The sequence below is a fragment of the Muscardinus avellanarius genome, assembly GCF_963383645.1.
Source record: "Muscardinus avellanarius genome assembly, chromosome: 9".
Classification (NCBI taxonomy): domain Eukaryota; kingdom Metazoa; phylum Chordata; class Mammalia; order Rodentia; family Gliridae; genus Muscardinus; species Muscardinus avellanarius.
In genome coordinates, this window is record NC_137795.1 from 75,438,586 (window position 1) to 75,462,962 (window position 24,377).

General features: G+C 37.0%; 1 protein-coding gene across 4 annotated transcripts in view; it reads left to right on the plus strand.

Annotated features, from left to right (window-relative positions):
- Positions 1–24,377, plus strand: part of FOXP2 (forkhead box P2) — a gene marked incomplete at both ends in the record, with an annotated part of 302,479 nt that overhangs the window by 240,788 nt on the left and 37,314 nt on the right. For all 4 annotated transcript variants that reach the window (XM_080701894.1, XM_080701895.1, XM_080701896.1 and 1 more), the window contains 4 exons: positions 9,335–9,548; positions 13,137–13,241; positions 21,515–21,602; positions 23,233–23,316. In XM_080701894.1, coding sequence (XP_080558020.1) covers positions 9,335–9,548; positions 13,137–13,241; positions 21,515–21,602; positions 23,233–23,316 — 491 coding nt within the window. The remainder of the gene's footprint in view (positions 1–9,334; positions 9,549–13,136; positions 13,242–21,514; positions 21,603–23,232; positions 23,317–24,377) is intronic.

Below are 24,377 nucleotides of genomic sequence, written 5' to 3' on the forward strand. Positions count from 1 at the left end.
CAGCAATTTAGTGAGACCCTGTTTCTAAATAAAGGATAAAATAGCTGGGCATGGTGGTGCACGCTTGTAATCCATGCACTTGGGAGGCTGAGACAGGAGGATCGCGCAGGTGCGAAGCCAGCCTCTCTGTCTTAAGAGACCCTGTTTCCAAATAAAATATAAAATAGGTCTGGGGGTGTAGCTGGGAGGTAGAAGGGTTCTATCCCCAGTACCACCAAAAAGAAAAAAAAAAGAATAAAATAGATCTGAGGTGGACCTCAGAGGTACAGCCCCGTTGTGTTTAATCCCTAGTACCACCCCCCACACACACAAAAAAGTAAGAAAACATAAAATCCAAGACGAGAGCCGGGCATGATGATGCACACTTGTAATCCCAGCATTTTGGAGGCTGAGACAGGAGGATCCGGGTTCGCAGCCAGTCTCAGCTACTTAGTGAGGCCCTCTGCAACTTAGTGAGAGCCTGTTTCAAAATAAAGAATAAAAAATAGGGCTGGGGGCATAGTTTGGAGGTAGAATGCACCTGGGTTCCATTCCCAGTACCAAAAAATAAATAAATAAATAAAAATCCAAGACAAAAATGGAACATACATGATAATACCTCAATTTATATTAAATAATTGAATTTGAACTTAGCTTCAAAAATATATATTTGAAGCTGAGCATGGTGGCACAACCTTATAATACCAGTACTTGGGAGGCTGAGACAGGAAGATCGCAGGTTTGCAGCCAGCCTCAGCAACTTAGCTAGGCCTTCCACAATTTAGACCCTGTTTCAAAATAAAAAAAATAAAATACACCTAGGGAGTAGTTCAGAGGTAGAATGCCTTGGATTCAATCTCTAGTAACACACACACACACACACACACACACACACACACACACACACACACACACAATGTATCTTTATATGTATATGTGTACCAAGGAGAAAAATGAAGGGAGAGATAAGAAAAAATAAAGCAATGATGAGAAAGAGAGAAGCTGAACTTGTAGACAGGGCAGCCAGTACTGACTTGGAGTTATGTGAGAGCTCTGCCTCCTGTTATTTCTAGAGAAAGTCGCCTTTGCTGTGTCCTAGTGTCCGCACCTCTAAAATGGGGACAAACGAATAATCCAAACCATTGGTATTAATAGCAATAAATCTTTTACATGACAGTACTGGTTTGGGACATTATATATATAACTGCTATATATGTAACTGATATATAACAGTTATATATATAATTGACATATAATATATATGTGTATGATATGCATATATATTTGATTTGAAACTTTGAGTTTTGAAGACTGTATACATATATGCACTTAAATGTGTATTTATGTACATATACATATATGATATTATATATATATATATATATATATATATATAAAATATCAGCACCCAGTGTATAAGAAGCAGTCTGCAAGTGCAGTACCTGTTTAATCACACAGAGATGCTGAAACTTGCCCAGGGAGTGAGTTGGCAGAGGGCAGAGGGCTGTATCTACAGAAGTTTAGCTTTGAACATAAGGATTAAGAAACCCGGCAGTGTCAGGGGTATGTCAGATACAAAGCTTACAGTTTAAAGGTGGGCTATGAGCTGCTTGTCAGTTGGTTAACGCTATATCACACCTATACATAGTATTGAAAACTGATGGACATTTGTGTAATTATAAAATGAGTTTGTTGGGATTTTTGTTTTCATATATATTTGGATATATAAAAGAGATTCAAATTGTCTTTGTTATTGGACATCTCAGAATTGCTTCCAACAGTGGTCTTCGGACCACAGAACCGCTTAGATTCATGTAGCATGTAGGAAACCGCTGTCCCATAGATCACTGCTTAACGAAACTTTATCTTACTGAGAAACAGCCTAAGTTAATTTTTGCAGATCAACGAGTCTTCAAAACTCACAAAGTTTTCAAAATTTTACATTGGTTAGCTAGTTGTTTCATATTTATAAATAATTTTATATCCCTAAAAAAAGAGCTAAGCAGCTGTTAAAAATGAAAACTTTGTCTCAAGAACAATGTAATAATTTTCTTTTCAACATACCTTCCCCCCAAAAAAAAGTTATTGGTGCATTGAAATCACCTGTAGAGCTTTAAAGTTTTAAAAACTACTGATGCTGTATACCACCTGCAGAATATGGTCTCATCAGTCTGTGCTCTGTTCAGGGGCATTGGAGATTTTAAAATACCCTAAAGTGATTGTAACAAGCAGATACTTTGGTAACCACTCCTACAAAAAGGAAATGTATTTATTTATTTATTTATTTATTTATTTATTTATGATATTGAGGATTGAACCCAGGCACATTCTACCTCGAAGCATACCCCTAGCACGTTTTACTTTTAATTATGAAACAGGGCTTCCTTATATTGCTGCTCTGTACTCAAACCTGCAATCCTATGTCTCAGCCTTCTAAATACTGAGATTACCAAAGTATACCTCGACACCTAGCTTATTTTTCACTTCTTTGATTTTCTGCCACTGATTTATAATATTTGTAAACCATTTTCCCCCAGTGTAATAAGGAAACACTACTTGGATATTGATCAGATTTTTTATTCATAAAGTCCTTATTGAGGACCTACTGAGTATCTAGCACTTGTTAATTTTTCATAGTTTGATGCTAGCACTAATTTTAAATATGCATGAATAGTATCATAGGAACCCCTTTTTGAAGGTATGTGGTTATATATATTAACTAAATGATTAACTAATCTGTAAACTAAATTATTAATAACATCATTAACTAATATAATTCATAAAAACATCATGTGTAGCAGAGATATAAAATGTTAAAAGACATGCAATCTATGTTAGATCAACTATTGCTAGTTAAGATTCTTTAGATACTGGTCTTAGAGGTGGCAGAGTTGTGAATAGGATCCCCTTTAAGAGCCACAAAATTCACATGTGTATGTCAGCATTTCAGTGTGAACTGTATGATTCTCTTATAACCAACAAAATCAACAACTATTTATTGAGCACATATCAGGTCCTGATTAGATATGGAGGGTAAACCAATAAAATAAGAAATATCTAAGATATAAAACAAATCTTAGTGGAAATTGATGATTAAAAATAGATCAGAGCCAGGCGTGGTGGCGTACACTTGTAATCCCTGCGCTTGGGAGGCTGAGACAGGAGGATCACACGGGTTCGAAGCCAGCCTCAGCTACTTAGTGAGGCTTTCAGCAACTTAGTGAGACCCTGTTTCTAAATAAAATATGAAAAAGGTCTGGGAGTATAGCCCGGAGGTAGAAAGCCTCTGGGTTCTACCCCCAGTACCACCAAAAAAAAAAAAAAAAATCAGTAGCCAGGCTTGGTGGCCAATGCTTGTAATCCCCCACCTGGGAGGCGGAGACAGGAGGATCTCGCAGGTTTGAAGCCAGCTACGCTGGCTTAAGAGACTCTGTTTCCAAATACAAATATAAAAACTGGGTCTGCAAGTGTAGCCTGGCAGTAGAAGGGTTTCCAGGAACCCCAGTACCACCAAAAAAAAAAAAAAAAAAAAAAAAAAAAAATAGATCAGTAGGTTGATGGTTTTAAGAAACCAATAATCTAGGCATGGTGATACACATCAGTAATCCCAGTACTTGAGAGGCCAAGACAGGAGAATTGCAGGTTTGTGGCCAGCCTCAAACAATTTAGCAGTGGGGAGGGTGACAGTTGAGGGTATAGCTCAGAAGTAGAATGTCCCTGGTTCAATCCCCAGTACAGGAAAAGGAGTCAAGGGATGCTCTAACACAGGGTGCAGAGGGACAGTGGTTGACACTGTGATCAGAAACTTCTCAGAGGGCTGACCTTCCCAGTCACTGCAAAGTTCTTTGGATCCTGGGACCTGGGTCCTGTAATTGAAGCCATACCAAAACACCCATAGTGCTTAGTGGTCTAGTCATCACACAGGAGCATAGATAGCTTCACCTGGCTTCCTCTCAGGTGGGGTTTCTCTCTATGCTCTGCCTTATGGCTTATAAGGATTTTCCTTACTCTAGGATTAAATATGTGGCTTCTTTTAAAGATAATATCGATGAGAAACAGTGATGAACACCTAACACATTTTCTTGTTTTTCTATAAATCCCAGTGAAGCCATAAATAGAAAAGACAATAGATTTTACATAAAGCAACCTGGATGAGTATGGCGCTGTGCATCTGTAATCCCAGTACTTGGGAGTCTGTGACAGGAGGATCCTGGGTTCAAGGCCAGCCTCAGCAACTTAGACTCTCAGGCACTCAGCGAGACCCTGTTTCAAAATAAAAATTAGAAAGGGCTGGCGATGTAACTCAGAGATAGAGTTCCCAAAATAAAGCAATCCAGCTCTACTAAAAATTCTAGCCATCTTGTTTAAAGAGGCCCTACCAGACTTTACCTTTTTGAGGCCACCTAAGGCAATCCTCCTTCTTCTGCCCTTTGGTCCATGATTTTCAATTGTAGAGTCTGGTCTCAAGCATAAATGACTAGAGGACATAAAGTTAAATAAATGCTGATCACTTAGGGTATGAACAGGTAAGCCTACACCCAGGTAATAACCAAACCTTTTTAAGATTAGTTAGTAGTGTAGCCCAGAGGTAGAAGGGCTTCCAGGAACCCCAGTATCACCAAAAAAAAAAAAAAGATTAGTTAGGGAAAATTTTTATTCCTCTAAGACACCTCTTTTTTTTTTTTTTGAAGATTTAAAGGAGTTTATTAGAAAGATAGAAATACAAAAAATAGAAATACAGCCCCATGCAAAGATGGCAAGAGGGGATGACTGGAATGAGTACACCAAAGGGCTTACACGTGGACCAGACTTTTTATATCGATGACCTCCATCTTGTTTGCGTGGCTCTGACCTAGTGAAAGTCCCTGTAAGGTACCTCCCCTAGCAAGGTGTGGTGAGGTGTCTTCTTTCCTGGAGGGCAAGGCCAAACCCTGCCCCATCTCCCCTAGCTCTCCTCTATTGACTTGTTAAGTACTTTGAGCTAGGTTGATTTACACTGGAATAGCTGCCAGTTGTTAGGCCGGAAACCAAATTTAGCCAGGTGTGGTGGCATATGCTTGTAATTCTGGTACTTGGGAAGCTGAGCCAAGAGGACCAAAGTTTCTTGGCCAGACTCAGCAACTTATTAGGCCTGCTTCAAAATAGAAACTAGGGCTGGAGAGGTAGACTGCCTTTAAGTTCAATCCCCAGTGGGACACACACATGCACGTACGTACGCACGCACGCACACATTTCCCAAATTCAGTTTTAAGAAATTACAGAAAACAGCTCAACATGGTAGTGGTACATACCTGTAATTTCAGTACGTGGGAAGCTAAGATGGTATCGCAGGAGCCTCAGCAATTTAATGAGACCCTGTTTCAAAATTAAAAATGAAAAATAGGACTGAAATCCCTCTGGGTTCAACCTTCAGTTCCAAAAAAAAAATTTTTTTTTTTTTTCAGTAAACAGACCTTCACTATTTGTTAGCCCTGGGGAATTTGGAGTAAAAAATCCCTAAGAGGGAATTTGTCACTCTGCCATAATCTCATACTGCTGAGTAAACTGAATTCCTACCCCACCTTCATCTTGCTGACCTTTGAGGTCCAGGTGCCTGAAGGCAGGAATGACTTCTGTGGGATGGTTGAAACTGGTTAGGTCAAGGTGGCTGTGCAGAGGCCTGGAGACCACCTCTAACTTTATTATAATCCCATCCATCCTCAAGCAAAATGCCACGCCTGCCAACACCTAGACACTTGGCCATCTCTATGGCAATGACTTGGAAAGAACCAAAAAAGTAACTAAAGAGATAGCACTCAAATTCCAGAACTTTCGCCCTTTCCTAGAAAAGACGATTTCTCCCCTCTGTCTCTCCCTTCCTTTCTACCCTAATCTGTAACCTCCTGACCCCACAGAGGGCAGGATGTTGCTTTTCAGATTTATCCACTTGTATTCATAAGCAACAAACTTCACTGCTAATAAAGTGACCTTCGTGGCTCAAAGTGAAGGAAGGAAGCCTGGGAAGAGGCCTGTGGGGAGGGGACCCTGGGTGGGGAACACCAGAGCCCAGGCTGGACAGGGACAGATTGGAGGAGCCGTAGAAGTTAGTATAATTCAGTGAAATGTGGAAAGAGTGAAAAAGTTAAAGGCGTGGTCAGAGAGACAAAAGCCAGCCAAGTAATAAATGCATCACCTCAGGGACTGCGGTAAGGGTTGTTTTTGTTTTCTGGGTTTGTTTTGGCTTTTTTTTTTTTTTTTTTTTTTTTTTTTGGTACTGGAGTCCCTGGAAACCCTTCTATTCTCTGGACTACATTCCCAGACCTATTTTATACTTGAAAAAAGGATCTTTTAATCCAGCACGGCTGGCTTTGAACCTGCGTGATCCTCTGTCTCTGCTTCCCAAGCACGGGGATTACAAACTGCCACCATGCCCGGCTTTGTTTAGGCTTTCCTAAGTGTCCTGAAAAGCCTCTGGAGGTGTGGCCTTACCGGCCACATGACCCAATTTACATTTAAAGACAGAGCTTTTGGAGTGCAATTTCATCTATTCTATTGGGGCAGGAGAGTTGCAAAGCAGTAGCAGTGGTCCTTCAGGTGAGTGAGGATGTGAGTTCTGATACAGAATATACATTGATGCTATCAAGAAAAGCACTTGTTGATGGAGTTCTGCTCTTAGGACACCTTACATTTGGGGCAGGTAGTTAAAAAAGGCAACGTTCAGAATTCTAAGTTAAAGCAATAATTAATATTTGTATCAAAACTGTTTTCCAGCCGGGCGTGGTGGCGCACGCTTGTAATCCCTGAGTTTGGGAGGCAGAGACAGGAGGATCGCGCAGGTTCGAAGCCAGCCACGGGCGCTGACTTAGGAGACCCTGTTTCCAAATAAAAATGTAAAAATAGGTCTGGGAGTGTAGCCCAGAGGTAGAAGGGCTTCCAGGAACCCCAGTACCACCAAAAAAAAAAAAAAAAAAAAAAAAAAAATCTGTTTTCCATGTGACAGAAAAGCTTTGTAAAGCAATTCTCTTTAGAAGTCTAAATTATTTTATTTTTTAAATTATCCTCTTTTCTTTCATTTCAGGCTGCCTTTAAGTCTTTTTTTCTTTTTACTTTTGTACTGAGATTGAGATTGAACCCAGGGGCATTCTAACTCTGAGCTATACCTCCAGCCTTTCTTAATTTTTCATTTGAAATGGATATCAGTAAATTGTTGGAATGTTGAAGTTGGCCTTGAAGCTGGGGTCCTCTTATCTCAGCCTCCCAGGTACTGGGATTACAGGTTCGTGGCACCACTCCCAGTTTATCTTTAAATCTTAAGGACCCAGAACCACTGAATCTTTGGTAAAACTACCAATATGCAATGGTGATAGGCACAGCAACTTAAGGTTACCATTGTGATGAGTTCTTTGGCTAGAAGTTATGTTTGGAACAGTGAGGATTCTTCAGGTTTTATTAGCTCTTCACAGTAGCCTATGTCTCGATCAGTGAAATTTCAACTTGCAGGGGTGTGTGAGGGGGTTCTCTTCCCTCACCATAGTACCCTTATTTTCTGCTTATTCTGTTCTAACCCACCCTACTACGGGACGCATCTTGCCTGAATATCATCTGCAAATTTCTAATGTAGATATATGTGTTGTGTTGGACTTGGGGATAAAGGAACACTTCCATTTTTGTTGTTGTTGTTGTTGTTGTTGTTGTTGTTGAGTGTAGATATATAGTAAAAAAAACATAGGTTTTGGAATTGAGGTTCATTGGGTTTGAATCTATACACCAGTTATGACAACAGTTTGGGGAACTTTTTTTGGGGGGTAGTGGTATTGAATTGAATCCAGGGCCTTTCTACCTTTGAGGGACACCTTAATCCCTTTTAATTTTTGGCTTGAAATAGGGTCTTGCAAGGTTGCTGAAATTTTTCCTAGATTGCAGAGGTTGTCCTTGAGTTTGAGATACTCCCCAGCCCCCCAAGTACAGGGATTATATATATGCTCCGTCACTCCTGGCTTGGGTGACATATTTAATGTTTCTGGCCCTTTTATGTTGATCTGTAAAGTACGATTCCTAACCTCCATAATCTCGTAACAGATTACGAATGTAAAACAGTTAAAGCTTCAGAATATTACAAATGATCAGTAAATGTTAGTAATGATAATTATAGCTTTATTTCCCCTGTACATCTTTATTGAGTCTATCTAACATTTTCTTAAAGTAGTATTTTAAGGATAAAGCTATTAAAATCATACCTTTACTATATGAAGCTTTGTGACCTTGGTCACATATTAAACTTCTTTCTCTTTTTTTTCCTTAGTCATAATTTGGTTAAAATAAAACTATCAACCCCATTAGATTTTAGTAAGGATTAAGGTAACTGAAGGTACTTAACATACATCAAGAATATATGAAGACACAGTACTTAGCACATATAAATCCTATTTTGTAAGTCAAATATTATAAATGTCACTCAATAAACTCATTTCAAAATTATAGTTAAGAACTAAAGGATTATGTCCCACTTTTTAAATTGTCTCACAATCAGGTAAATTTGAATAATCTGAATTAGGAAATTACTTAAAGTGAGTAGTTAATTTTTCCATCTGTTACTCATAAATGAAGGAGTTAATTTTTTATTTTTTATTTTTTCATTACTGGGGATGGAACCCAGGGACATTCTGTCTCCAAGCTACACCCTGAACCTTATTTTTTAGTCTTTTTTTTAAAAAACAGGGACTCGCCAAGTTGCAAAGGGCCTTACTAAGTAGTAGCTGAGGCCATCCTCTAACCACGATCCTCCTGTCTCAGCCTCCCAAATGCTGGGATTACCACACCCGGCTGAAGGAGGTTAGATATTATCTACTTAATTGATCCATGTAGGTAAGCATATTGGTTTGTTTGATACCCTACAATGAAATTCAGCTCTTTATTTTGTCCCTCTGAGAAAGATAAAACAACTTGATAGTTGTCAAATCGTTCTTTTGTGTTGAATGCTTACTATATTTTTCTGGCATTTTTGTTTTCATCCTTCTTTTCATTTCTATTGATATGTTATGAAGTTCTCTTTTAGTTCATCTTTGATAAGCAGTAAGTAAAAGTTACTCTTAAAGAATGGGTTTAATTTTAACTTTCAGATACAACTTGGAGGGTGGTGTTGTCTCTGTTAATTCTTGGTGTGATTCCCAACACAATTTTCAAATTGGTAGTCATTAACAAATAGCTAATTATTCAAGACAAAAGCTGTGGCGCTGATGGCATAAGTAATTTTTGTTGTATATTAGTTAATGCTGGTAACATCACTTGTGTTGTTGGCCTTGACCCACGAATAAGCCCGGTCTGGTTATGTAAACTTGATCTTGTTAGGTGAGTGGGTTTTTCTTTCATTTTGTAGCTGGCTTAAGTCCTGCTGAAATTCAGCAGTTATGGAAAGAAGTGACAGGAGTTCACAGTATGGACGACAATGGCATTAAACACGGAGGGCTGGACCTCAGCACCAACAACTCCTCCTCGACTACCTCCTCCACCACTTCCAAAGCATCACCACCCATAACTCATCATTCCATCGTGAATGGACAGTCTTCAGTTCTAAATTCACGGCGAGACAGGTAAGTGTCTTCACATCCCTGACTTCTCCATCAATAGATTTCCTTCTCACCACCGGTAAAAATAAAAGTAACATGTTGTACTTAGCAGGGACAAAATGTGTAGGACACATTAAGTAGACATCCTTAGATTGTTTATTTTGTATACTTCTATTCATTCTACAAACAACAAAAATCTGTTCAAATGCCGGCAGTCTGGTAGATGTAGCTGGGTAGTTTGCCTGAAGAAATTCATTATGTTCTAAGTGCATATAGAATGATTTTGACCATATATATTTTAAATTATATTTAATTCATCCCAGTAGAACAAATATTTTATCATTTCAACATGTAATCTATATAAAATTGATTGGTGTCATATAAAAGTTAGTGTAACAAAAAAGTGAATGTTCTTTTTTTTTTTTTTTTTTTGCAGGACTGGGGATGAAACCTAGGGGCGTTCTACCTCTGAACTATTCCCCCAGCCCTATTTTTTTATTTTTTATTTTGAAACAGGGTCTTACTAAGTTGCAGAGGGCCACAATAAGTAGCTGAGGCTGTCTGTGAACCGTGATTTCTCTGTCTCAGCCTCCCAAATGCTGGGATTCAAGTGCGTGCCACCACGCCCGGCTAATGTTCATATATAATTTTGACTAAGATACTATGATTTCCCTAGTTCTTATAAGAACATTTACCATTCTTCAAGCTTAAAAGCCAGTTTTTAAATTTCAAATAATTAAAGATGCATGCATACATATGTACTCTTTAGTATATATTTCAAACATGTGCTTAGAAATTAAAGAATAGATTTACATAATAAACACAGGCACAATAAAAGAGAAAACACAACACTTGGTTGGTCTTTTGTTGTTTTTGTTGTTGTTGTGGCCTGATGGAATTTTTTTTTTTTTTTTTTTTTTTTTGTAGTACTGGGGGTAGAACCCAGCGGCTTTCTACCTCCAGGCTATACTCCGACCTATTTTCTATTTTATTTGGAAACAGGGTCTCACTAAGTTGCTGAGAGCCTCACTAAGTAGCTGAGGCTGGCTTCGAACCTGTGCGATCCTCCTGTCTCAGCCTCCCAAGAGCAGGGATTACAAGCGTGCGCCACCACGCCCGGCTTCTGATGGAATTTTTAAGTGCACAAAAAATAGACGAATTGGTCATTTTCCTAATAAATGACTAAAAAGTTATACAAGCTAGGTGTGATGGCACATGCTTGTAATCACAGCATTTGGGATTACTGCACACACACACAAAATTATACAGAAAACATTACTTAATGTTAAGTACATTATGTTAGACAATTTTTTGTTATAGTTTTTTCAGTTTGCTAAACGCTACCCTTGTAAAAGAAGCAGATGGGTACTTTTCTCCATTTTTTTTTTCTTTTGGTGGTATAGAAGGGTTCCTGGAAGCCCTTCTATATCCAGGTACTGGGGTTCCTGGAAGCCCTTCTATATCCAGGCTACACTCCCAGACCTATTTTTTTTATTTTTGGAAACAGGCTGGCTTTGAACCTGTGCGATCCTCCTGTCTCCGCCTCCCAAGCGTGGGGATTACAAGCGTGTGCCACCACACCCGGCGTTATTTTTCTCCATTAAGTCCTCTCTATTCAGGCATAATATCACTGATTAGTTAAGTGCTTACAAAGAATTTACATAAAATATACAAGCAAAAATAATCCTCAAAATGAAAAGTATCCTTTTTAAAAAAATGGAAATAGTTTGTAATCCCAGTATTGGGAAGCTGAAACAGGAGGATGGCAAGTTCCCAGCTACCTTCAGCAATTTAGCAAGACCCTCTGCAACTGAGACCCTGTTTCAAAATAAAACAGTAAATAAAAATAGGGCTGGGTATAGCTTAATGATAGAATGCCCCTGGGTTCAATCCAAGTTTCTTCTTTTCTTATCCTGTGTGTGTGTGTGTGTGTGTGTGTGTGTGTGTGTGTGTGTGTGTGTGTTACTGGGGATAGAACCCAGGAGCATTCTGCCTCCAAGCTACACCCCCAGCCCCTACTTTTTTTTATTCTTTATTTTGAAATAGGGTCTCACTGAGTTGCAAAGGGCCTCACTAAGTAGCTGAAACTGTCTGCTAATCGCGATCCTCCTGTCTCAGCCTCCCAAAAGTCCCAAATGCTGGGATTACAGGTATGTGCCACCGTGCCAGGAAAAAAAAGAGATGAAACTTGCAGAATATCTTGCACATGCCTACAATCCCAGGATTTGGGAGGCTGCGACAGGAGGATCACAGGTTTGAAGCCAGTAACATCATTTAAATGAGACTCTTAGTAACTTAGTGAGACCCTGTTTCAGAGTACAAAATAAAAATAGGGCTGGGGCCAGGTGTGGTGGCGCACACTTGTAATCCCCGCACTTGTGAGGCAGAGACAAGAGGATCGCACAGTTTCGTAGCCAGCCTTACTGACTTAAGAGACCCTGTTTCCAAATAAAAATATAAAAAATAGGTGTCTGGGAGTGTAGTCCGGAGGTAGAAGGGTTTCCAGGAACCCCAGTACCACCACCAAAAAAAAAAAGAAAAACAAAACAAAAGGGTTGGGGATGTAGATGAGAGGTGGAACACTCCTAGATTCAATCTCTAGGTAGGAACATATCACACACACACACACACACACACACACACACACACACACACAAAACCAAGATGGAAATTAATTGTAGGATTTCGTAAAAGAGTGGCTTAGGCTCATATTACATATAGCTCTATCATTTATATGTAAGTATAGTGTATTGATAGTATTCTGTTATGTAATATGAATCCATCTGCCTCGCTGCAACAAATTCTTCATTGCAAACAATTTTTTAAAGAAACATATATTTAATTACAGTGTAGTTTAAAATAGAATGCTGTAATTTGATGATGTTCCTGGCCTTTCTAATAGAAAAACATTTTTCTCTTAGCAGCTTTTATTATTATAAAATGGTATGCCTCTGAAGGCTTTCATGCTGTTGTTTTAATTGAGATTAATTTGATGATTATATACTTCAGAAGTTGGTTGGTTTCTCTAGGATCTCTCCATCAGATATAATCCTCACTTATCCCAAGTCTCCAATAATTATGTGAGGATGTCGCTAATGAATAATACTGCTCCAAAGTAAAAATTTTAAAATGGACTGGAGCTAGTAGAAATATATATGGTTCACACATAAATATTAAACAATTTAAATGATCCTGTAGGTTTATATCTTTTCTTAAAAAAGAACATTTCAAAAACCGTATGATGACTTTCCTACTTGCTTTCTGAAAAATACATTTTTCCCACTGGAACATATAAGAATATATACTTTTTATTTAGAGGTAAAATGTTACACTAAGGTCATATGGCAGGATTAGCATATGATATTATACAGTCCTCTTAGTTTTTCATCCTTTATTAACAGTCATCTTTGGCTCTATTTCTCCTCTAATTGGAACATCATCTAGCCTTGGCAGTTGAACTATTCAATAGAACGATTAAATTTTTCTGACTACTCTGAGCTGAATTGACCTGTTTTGACCTGTTTGTCACTGATCGTAACCTGACAGGCGCTAGCAGCCTGCAACGATTATGGCTTTTTGAGATGAAGCTGACGTTGTGTTCTTTTGCTACAGCTCGTCACACGAGGAGACTGGGGCCTCTCACACACTCTATGGCCATGGAGTCTGCAAATGGCCAGGCTGTGAAAGCATTTGTGAAGATTTTGGACAGTTTTTAAAGTAGGTTTTTAACCCTTTTGGGGGGTAGGGGGGATGGATAATAGGGGACACTGAGTTATGTTGGTATAAAACAAAAGATTGAGGAAGAGTGGAAAGATCCACCCTAAGACATATTCCGTCTACTGTATACCAACAGGTGGATTGGCAACACCAGGCCAAAATGGGTAGCACCTAATTGTCAGCTTTTCATGAAAATATTTTACAAGTTACTCAGTTAGATTTTCGAGGGAATCGAAAATATTAGCCTATTATTATAGCAGCATCAGTCCCTGGGAGACATGTTGGTAAGATAGGATCTCCTGAAAAATCTCTGTATATTTAAGTAAATAGACATTTTTGCCAGTTTATTTGCTTAATTACAAAATCCCTCCCCTACAATAAGGATGTTTAATAAAAGAATTTTAAAAAGGTAACGGTCTCTAAAATTTAAAAAATAAATAACCACGTTTTATTCACATTGTTACTTTTTTTGCTCTCAGAATCATAAAATAACTCACACATTTATATGTTTGTATAATAGATTACATGGCTCCAGTAGCTTAAAACCCAAACTTTGTGTATCCTTAATTGGTTCATACAGTGATATTTTATTTTTAAAAAAATCCTTAAGGAGTTCTTCTTCAAATGAGAATATTCATCTTTCATGAAACATTTTCAGTGTACAGTTCTGGTGTTCGAGAGCTCAAAACAGAGGGCTGCAGATAGGTTTATGGAGATGAGTAACTTCGCAGGCTGAGACTCTCATGTTGTCATGGTGCAGCTAACAGGGTGAATGAACTGTTTCATGCTTCATCAACAATTAAGTTAATTAGCTCATTTGAAATTGCACTGCTTTGTTGCCAGGATGTTGGCAGAAACATCAAAAAGATGTGTTTACAAATGGTAGACTGACTAGAGAGTGTTGAGCAAAAGCACCTTCACAGCAAGGCGCAAGCACTTGGCACCATAAGAACTTTATAACCAAATTACAGCAAGACTTCCAAGAAGGTTTTTTAACCTTTCATCGTTTCTGGCCAATTATGAGAAAATTTCCTTCATATACCACAATGGCTCTTTTGTCCATGGCCCCAAATGAAAATTTGTACTTCTGTTACACCAAAACAGTTGTGAGCTGACATTTTGTTGAGTACAAATCTTATAATATTCTTAGTAAAAAGAGTATTTTAAAGTGTCAGAAAACTTTACTGAAGTTTTTCTTCCCTTAAAATACTTTTTGTTAAAGATAGAAAGTCAGAGCATAAACTATTATTATTATTATTATTAGTAGTAGTAGTAGTAGTAGTAGTCATAGTCATAGTAGTCGTGTGGATTAATCCCAAGGGCTTTCTACCTTCAGACTAGACTCCCAACCCTTTTTATTTTTTACTTTGAAACAGCTTTGCTTAAGTTGCTGAGGGTCTGGATAAGTTGCTGAGGCTGGCCTCCGACCCTCAATTCCCTGGCTTGGCCTCCCAAATACTTGGATTACAGGTGTACACCACCATGCCCAGCTGTATATTATTTCAACAACTAATCTCACATTTTTTCTTTTGATTATGTTAGTCCTTACCATTCTATTATTTGTTCTCATTGCGATTCTTTAGAGGACAACTACTAATTTTAAGAATGGCCATTTAAGCCATAACATTGCTCACTCATTATGCATTTCTTTCTCCGAATTGTTCTTTCTGAAAAAAAATATTAAATTTCATTTTTAGGAAAAAATACATATCTTTTCTTTTGTATGATTTTCTTTGTGACACATGAAGAAGAACATTTTTATTGATCTCAAATATTACATTTTTATAACTAACAAGCAGATGAATGTGAAACCTCGTTTTCTCTTCTATGGTCCTTTTTCAAACCGAAGAAATTACAATTAAAAAAAGCATTTCCTTTCAATTAAATATCAACTTTGGTTTCAGAGACTGACCATTTTTCCAATCCATTAACTTTATAGGGATGACAGAATTTAAAAACAGTAGATTTTAAGGTCTTTTTTTTTTAGTCTATTTTTGTTATGATATACTTGAGATTCTCTAATTCAAAGATCTGTGCTCACTCTGTTCCTACAGCTGAGGTCAGTATACTGTATTGAAAAAAAGTATTAATTAGACATATTTTCCCATACTAGTATCATCTTTTTCTCAAAGATGGTACAAAAAAAATTTGACGAGAAGTAGGATATCTTTTATAAGTGAATTAACTTCATTTACTCAGTAAAAGGGCTTATTTAGTATCTGTGTGGGACGTGAAATGGAGACAGCTTCATCACGTGCACCCATTTTCTCAGAACACTTTGATTTTCTTCTGTAGTAAAGGACTGAATTGAGAGTTTGAGGGAAAATGGCAGATGAGTCAAAAGCTAGGAAAGACATCTTAGTTCTCAGTTTTCCTATGCATTCTCACAAAACTTTATATCAAGTGTTAGGAAAGTTTGTAAGAGAACATTATTGTAGCATAGTAGTTCTAAAATGCACTGTGAAAAGCCGGGCGTGGTGGCGCACGCTTGTAATCCCAGCATTCAGGAGGCTGAGACCAGAGGATCGCGGTTCAGGGACAGCCTCAGCTACTTAGTGAGGCCCTCCGCAACTCAGTGAGACCCGGTTTCAAAATAAAGAATGAAAAATAGGGCAGGGGGTGTAGCTCGGAGGTCAAATGCCTGGGTTCCACCCCCAGACCCACACACACACAAAAAAAAATAAAAATAAAATAAAATGCACTGTGAATAAATTCTGCACTTCAGCTTTAGTTTGAGATTAACTAACTAATCATTGGCTTGAAATATAGTAAAAATAAAGTAAAAATCTCAAATTACATACTAAAACGGATTAGAATCTGTCTGTTTTTACCTAACATCAAAAATAGACAATATTGCCGAGCGTGGTGGCGCATGCTTGTAATCCCAGCATTCGGGAGGCTGAGACCGGAGGATCGCGGTTCCTGGACAGCCTCAGCTACTTAGTGAGGCCCTGTGCAACTCAGTGAGACCCGGTTTCAAAATAAAGAATAAAAAACAGGTCAGGGGTGTAGCCCAGAGGTCGAACGCCCCTGGGTTCCATCCCCAGACCTGCAAAAAAAAAAAAAAAAAAAAAAATTTATATATATATATATATATATATATATATATATATATATATATATAAAACCAGACAACATAAGAGAGTTGCTTATATGTGATATAAAGCATTTCACACAGATATGTATATTACTATTATTAGGTATATATAGTTTCTCTGTATTTTTATTGATGTTCTTAATAGCTGAGGCATTCTTTTCTATTGAGTAAAAAATTAGAACTGTTAGAAATGGTTATTTTTAGCAGTAAGATGGAAAGTGGAAGAAAAAACATCAGATGAAAGATGAAGTCGAAAATCTAGGCTAAAAACGTCTAAAAAAAAAAAGTGAACTTTACTATAAAGTTGGTGTTGACAAAAGCTAACCATTTTTCTGACCAGTAATTGAGGATCTCACTAGATCACTAAAAGCATTTAATACTACTTCTTCATTACTGTCTTCTAAATGTCAAAGTGTAATAACATCTGACAAAACTTTAGTGTAGTTTGACTGCAAAATTAATTATCATTCCATTGGAGCTAAGTCAGTTTGAATATAGATGGATTGACTTTCGGAGCTTACGCCAAAAGGTTTACAGTATAGCATTCCAGTTGGCAGACAAGTGTTCTTGAACCTGCACGTGTGAGTGCCAGCAAACAAAACATGGTCTGCGATGCAAAAATGGAAGGAAATATTCTCCTTTAAGAAAGCAGAATGGCTGATATCCATAAAAATATCTGCATAAAAATCTGTACATTAAAGAAGCTATCAGTGCACATAAAGGAATGAAACTTGTTACTGATTAAATTCGTAAGGCTCAATACTCTATAAAGAGCAGTCGAAATAGAAGAGCTTATTTCATGAAAATTTGTTTTTGGTTTCCCTTGCATCTGACTACTATAAAAAAATGATTCTCTTATTTAGTGTGTATTGTCTATTTCTTTGTCTTTGACTAGGCAGCATGGCTACAAAATTATGACCTCAAGAAGGCTTATTCTTTGAACTTGTCAGAGTGTTGTTTCTTTTGGTGACAGTGCCCCCATCTCTCAAAACTAAGGCATCTCACATAATCAGCTAAATGAATAGTGACAGCTAACATTTTGTATTTAAACTCCTGTCAGTGTTTAAACATAAAAAGCTTGATGCAAAATAAATCAAACACCAGTGATATGCAAGTGAAACATTTTGTTAAAACAGTCCCTGACATACTTGGATTTAAATCTGATTCATTTTTAGCTTATAGGAAGCTATAACTGTAAATGAATTTGAAAAATGTTGAGGTTAAAATTGAATTGCTAATCTAGAGTGTATATAATTGAAGTTACAACATGCATTCATAGCCATAAAAGCTTTGTTAAAGAGAATTGCGCATTAAATAAATTGGAAGGATCCTTCCCTACTTTTTGTCTCCCTGAAATGCTTGTTTAATTGTTTTTAGAAGGACTTTGCCTATTTACATTTTTTCCTAGTTCACACGACCCACCTAGCACACAGATTCGATGCAGTTTTGAAAGAACGTCAGTGGACCACATCATTTATTCCATTTTGAAAACAAAAATCAATATACCTATAAAGTGACCCATAAATTAGAACTGGCTCACACGATGTTTGTTCAGTGCTGCCTTTCTGAAGGCCCCCTTTGCATTTTTTCTTCACCTCTCTGTTTGAACTGCAGTCTTGGTAAGAGGCTCATTAGGGGACATTAGGGACTGGAGCTAACCAGAATTCCAGAGCTTGCTTTGCTCTTATTAATGCATAGTAGAGTAGAATGCATTTAAATATTTCATAGGCATTCAGTAATTTGTGTGTAATCGCCTTGTTAGCAGACCAGTAGAAGTAGAACAGGCCTGTGAAATGGTGTTAGTGATTGCATGGGTAATTTACAGACCTTTGCCATCAGAAAGAGTATTATTGTTGGCTAGTATGAAGCTGTGAAATAGAACTTGCAATAAGTAAAAAAAGAAACTTAATAAAGGTTTTGTAACAAGCATCTTCAGGGATAACAACCCCACTTGGTCCTTTTGAAGCAGCCATAATTTATGACATAGGCAATATATCAAATGCATAAGATAGTATTATGGGGCATTCATATGAAAAGGGTATTTGCAACATTAGTTCCCACTTCCTGCAAGGGACATGATTAAATGATTAATGAAATGTCCCTTTGCATATGCATTTTGAAACAGCAATTAGGCACTGACTGAGAAAATCCACCAATCCTCTCATTTTTCAGTATTATCTCATTCTTGATTTATAAATCATAGAGAATTTTTGAACAGCAATATGTAGTACCTGAGATAGTTATAAAAACATAAAAGAGAATAATCTGGGCACAAAATAGTCATAAATACATAAATTCATAATTTAATGTTAATACTTAGCCTATTTATTTAGTCTTATTACATTGTATTTATATCCGACACTATTTCTGTACTTTGATTGGCATAATTAAGTAGGGGGAATGAATAGGCACTATTATTTTACATATCACTGGTAAACAATAGCGAGGAAAGGAGAAGGGAGATGTGGCAGAGGTATGTATGTGTTTTTCAAGTTCTCAGTAATCCACTGGAGGCTGTTCTATAAATGATCATTGAAGGGCTGCAAGCTAGCCTATAATTACAGGAAAGAAAGTGGCAGCTCTGGCATTTCATAACTATGTGTCCTCGAAAAGTGCTTTGTGAGTTTGTCACCAATGATAATTTAGATAGAGGCTCATTACTGAACATCACAACACTTTAAAAACCTTTCGCCTTCATACAGGAGAATAAAGGACTATTTTAATGGCAAGGTTCTTTTGTGTTCCACTGAAAAATTCAATCAAGACAAAACCTCATTGACTATTATTGTAGTCTACAGTCTCTATTCTAATAAAAGCTGCATAGATAAATTGAATAGGTCTCTAAGACCCAAGTATATAATGCAAACATTTTTGTACTTTTTTTAGTTCTTTACATATAAGATAATGATTACCACTAAGAAGTAAACAAGTATAAAAAAATCTCTAAAAAGTGATTTTATGCAAAAATAAACATGTGAAACTGAATATACCTTCTCTGGGGAAGCTGTATCTTCTTCACTTACATGCTCTATTTATACCCTAATCTTTGTATATAGCTGAAGCAGTTTTAAAAATATGCATCCTTTAGAGTGATTGTGGGATAAATTATGTGTGTGCTTCCCCAAGAGTTCATGGTGAAAAAAATTTTGAAAAATTCAGCAATATTAAGCCTTATGAATACAACTAGTTATTTTATTATGCTGATAGGACATTGCCTTATTGTTTATTAAAACTGGGAGTTCAAACTCTAAAAAACAAATTTTTCATATTGTCTTATGAGTTAGGACTTAGTTATACTTGGCACCATAAACTCACCTCTGGTTTAACATTCCCTGCCCTTATTTTGAAAGCATGTGTGAGTTTTAGTTTTCATTACAATTAGGTTCATAACAGAAAGTGCTGGAGCTAAGCATGGAGCCGCCCAGGAATAGTGGACGGGCCTCTCCTGCACGCTAGCCACACCCCTCCTGTTTGACCTGGTCCACCTTGCTATTACAGTCTACAGTTTCTTTTCAGCCAAGTCTGACAATTATGAGATACATGGAAGTTTTGTTCCAACCAGTGAGGAAGTATTAAACTTGTCTAATTTATCAAGGTATAGGGAAGAAAGGAACAAAGGTTTATAATTGCTGAGCCTAGATCTATTAACAAACCAGCTAGGGATGATGGCGTGAGCTTGTAATCCCAGCCTTCGGGAGGTGGAGACCTGATGATGGCGGTTTGAGGACACTCTCAGCTACTTAGTGAGGCCCTTTGCAACTCAGTTAGAACCTGTTTCAAAAATAAAAAGACTAACAATCTAGGGCTGGTGGTATAGCTAGGAGGCACAATGCCCCTGGGTTCCATCCCCCAATACCGCAAAATAAATAAATAAATAAATAAATAAATAAATAAATAAATAAATAAATAACAAATAAATAAACCTACTTGTTAATAAGTTAGTTCTTTCTCAGCTATAACATTGTAATTCTTCATATGTTTTACATATATGTCTGTCCACATATATTTTCTGCTTTATTATTAACTTCAAGCGATAGAGGTAAATACTTTATTTTTTTTAAGATTTAAAGAAGTTTATTAAAAGATAGAAATACAGAAAATAGAAATACAGAAAATAGTTACAGCCCCATGCCAAAATGGCATGCGGTGGGGAGGGTGGCCCCAGCCAACTCACCACTCCCCCCGGTAAATACTTTAAATAGGTTCAAAACATATCTAGTCAGTTTACTCAGATTTATAAATAAACTTTTTAGACTCATATCCTTCTGAATGATAATGTGAGCCCATGTAGGTAAATATATGAATTTTTTAATGAATACTTTGTTCAGTATACCTTTTCACTTTTTCGTACTGATAAGAATATTTCTTAGATTGCTGCTTTAGTTTGCCATTTGGTGAAATTATATAATATAAATTGTGAAGTACATATTGTTGAATATTTTCATGTTCATCAGAGATGCTGCTCTATTAAATTACTTTTGGTATATTAACATACCATTCATTAAAGAGATTTAGATATTGAATGATAAGAATAATGAATAGACATACATATTCAAGGTTAGAATAAGATCATTAGAATATCCTCTTTCATCATCTTTGTATAAGTAGGATAGTTATCTCCCAATGAGGACTCTAGCCATGAAATACTAATTTTGTTTGATTAATTAATGATTAATTGTGATTTTGATCATCTGAATCTTCAGTACATTTTATTTATTAGTAAACAGAAAATCATGATGCATCGTGAATACTGATATTTTTATGAGATGACGATTTGACATCTTGATATAATTCACATAGCTTCCTGGAAAAATAGCACATTACTCATTAAAAAATCATAGAAATAAACTTTTAACATAAATGGGATAGTTGCCTTTGTTCTCTTCAGAATTTGCTTTCTACATACATACATATACATACACATACGTATGGTATCCTTTCTAAAAAACTTGCATGAATATATTTAGTACCTCTTTTTAGCCATTGGAAGAGTTTCTCTAGAATACCTAAATAATTTTACTAAACATGTACGCATAACTTTTTTCTGTACAGGTTCAAGGCATTTCATTTTCCTTCTACAGAGCGATGCCCAAGTTCGTGGTAGTGCATTACAAGTGGGGTGGATGTTTCTCGGTGGGCTTCACGTCTCATTCTGCTTTGTCTTGTGTTTGTGTAGGCACCTTAACAACGAGCACGCGTTGGACGACAGAAGCACCGCCCAGTGTCGAGTGCAAATGCAGGTGGTGCAACAGTTAGAAATACAGGTTTGTGAAGTACTCGCCTAGTGGATGCCTTTTCAGACTCCTGGTGTGTTAAGTACTGAGACGATGCTGGGTCTTCTAGGCCACATCTTAACGTCTCAGTAATACAGTGACTTCATTGACATAGGTGGAATTTTAGATTTTTTTAAACAACTGCATTAACTGATAACTCAGGATAGATTGCTATACTTTGATGTACTAATCACTATATAACCTTTAGACCACATCATCTATATTCAGATATCCAAAAGCTGTCAGGTTTATATTTTTCCAAGCACAGGCTAGACCAAACCCCCAATAAGTTATAATTTTATGACAGAAATTGTTTTTACATGTGCTAATGTTGATCCCCCCATAGGATTTTATAATAATATAAAAGGCTAGTCTTTACAATATTATTTCTGTAATATTCTGAAACATAGCTTCTTTTCTGCTTCGAGTGTATTTATAATTTAAAAACTTAAAATTCTTAGACTTCTCTTTAACTAGAATAATGGCAAATAATATCACAGAAGATAATATATGTATTGTGTAAATGCTGCTGTTAAATTTTTTTCTATTAATATTGAAATTTTAATATTTTGACCCCCAAAGAAACCCATATAATTTGTAAAACTGATCAGAAAGCAGTTGCATCACCCGCAGTCTCCCACTTTCGCTATGTTTATACTAACCCTTTAAGTCTTCTTCCAATATTTCATCTTAGAGTTTAGTTTTTGCCAACCAAACTAATACTTTTTTTATTCAATTCAGCCTTCGATTTTCTTTTCCTTTACACGTCACCAATCTTAAATATCCTCAAACTCACAATACTGTTACTTTTTTTCCGGAGAAGAACTAAAAATATTCCAGTTGTGAAATGATCAAGAGCCCACAAAAAGCATCTTCACGAATGTAGTATCAAAAGCTTTTTGTAAACCTGTTTACCACTTACAAAAGGAAGACTAAAACATAAGAGTTCCGCTGATGATACAGTCTGCAGTGTGACCAATTATGCCTCTCTCTCTCTCTCTCTCTCTTTCTTTTTCTGCTGTGTCTGACTGATGGAAAAGTAAGGTCCGTCAGTTGTAATGAGACCCAGTGCAAGTGTAGATGCCGCCTCTGTGGCAGAGTTCAGCGTTTCACACTGCCTGGTCTCTGTCACTCTATTGAATTAGATTGATGATGGCAGATTGCAGGGGGCACTAACTGGACCTCGGTGGGAATGCATGAAGTGTGTAGACAATCCTGGCAGGCCCTTCGCTTTGAGAACCCTTCACCCCTTCACAGCTGCTGGCACTAGTCCATTGCTAACAGTGTCCACAGGACTTTAAAGAGACACCATGGGCCTTCTAATTTATGGTTTCGGTAACTTGTTACTGTCGGGGCAACTGTGACCTCAATTCTCTTATTGACAAAAAGATGAAGTGTTATTTGTTTTCCCTGACCTTTTAACATAAGAAAAGCTATAAAAGTTTTTTCCCCCTCCTCCATAGCTAAAGTTGCATTTCCGCCCAGTAAGTTCCCACTGGCATGGACTTTTATATGCAGGAATCATTACTGGCGACAAGCTCGATGATAAGATGTATCACTGCAATAAAATAGCGGTATCAGTCATTTCTAAAATGCTTCTGATCTCACTCCATCCTAACAGCTATCTAAAGAACGCGAGCGTCTTCAAGCAATGATGACCCACTTGCACATGCGACCCTCAGAGCCCAAACCATCTCCCAAACCCGTAAGTGCATATTGCTTTATAAACAGTAAATAGCTCTACCGAGGTAACAGACTAAGAAAATGAACAATTTAGCGACAGTTAGAAAACAATGAGTGTGATGAAAAATACGGCAATAAAATGAAAGTAAAATGCAATCGCTTGTCAAATTGTATGTTTCTTTTAAAGTAATGCTATCTTTTACAAAATCTATCCAATCTACACTACGGGTGACACTAAACAAAGTACACCTATCAGTGCACAAATCACCGCCTTGAGGCCGAAGCCGAAGAGAATATCTTTCTGTGATAGGTTTACCGATATTAAAGGGAAACCCACTTGGAGCCACCTGAAAAGCAGGAACAGCCCCAGTCACAAATAGGAAGGTGTGCCAGGAAAGACTTAGATCAATCATAAGATACATATAAATAGATTTTATAGGAAAGATTTTTGTCCAAAGTGTCATGGTATTTTGATGGCCGATTTTGTCCTATTTCTTTGGTTGTTATTTCGGTTAAGATGTATTTCACATATGGATAGATTTTACTCTATATTATATAAAGTGTTAATTTAGGGAGCTTATCACAAAGGAGAAATGGGCGATTATGGAAAATAAAAACTGCATTTTCTCTAAAAAATATATGAGGTTTAAGCTCAACCTGATAATGTAGTCAGATACACAGATACTGTGGAAGAGAATATACTTTGTTATCTCACCCAGCTAATGTTTGCACAGAAACTTAGAGTAATCAACCGGGTAACTCTAGTTTAATGAAAGTTTGTGGGATACTTTTTAATAAGGCCCCTGTATAGCCTGATGATTAGTGATTGCCAGTCTTGCTTCTCTCCCCATTTCTTTATGTTAGAAAAGAACATTTGGTTTTGTAGTGGGGAAGGTGATAGAAGACAAAGCATATTGTCTGATTTTCTTTTTGTGTCTCGATATGTCTTGTCAATTAATTCAAAATTACCTCTTTTTCCAGAGACTATATTTATTTAAACTCCACTAAGGTATTTCAGCTTGGATATTAGAGCTTTTCCTTACTATATTTAACTGTAGGGTACTATAAACACATTTTTAATAG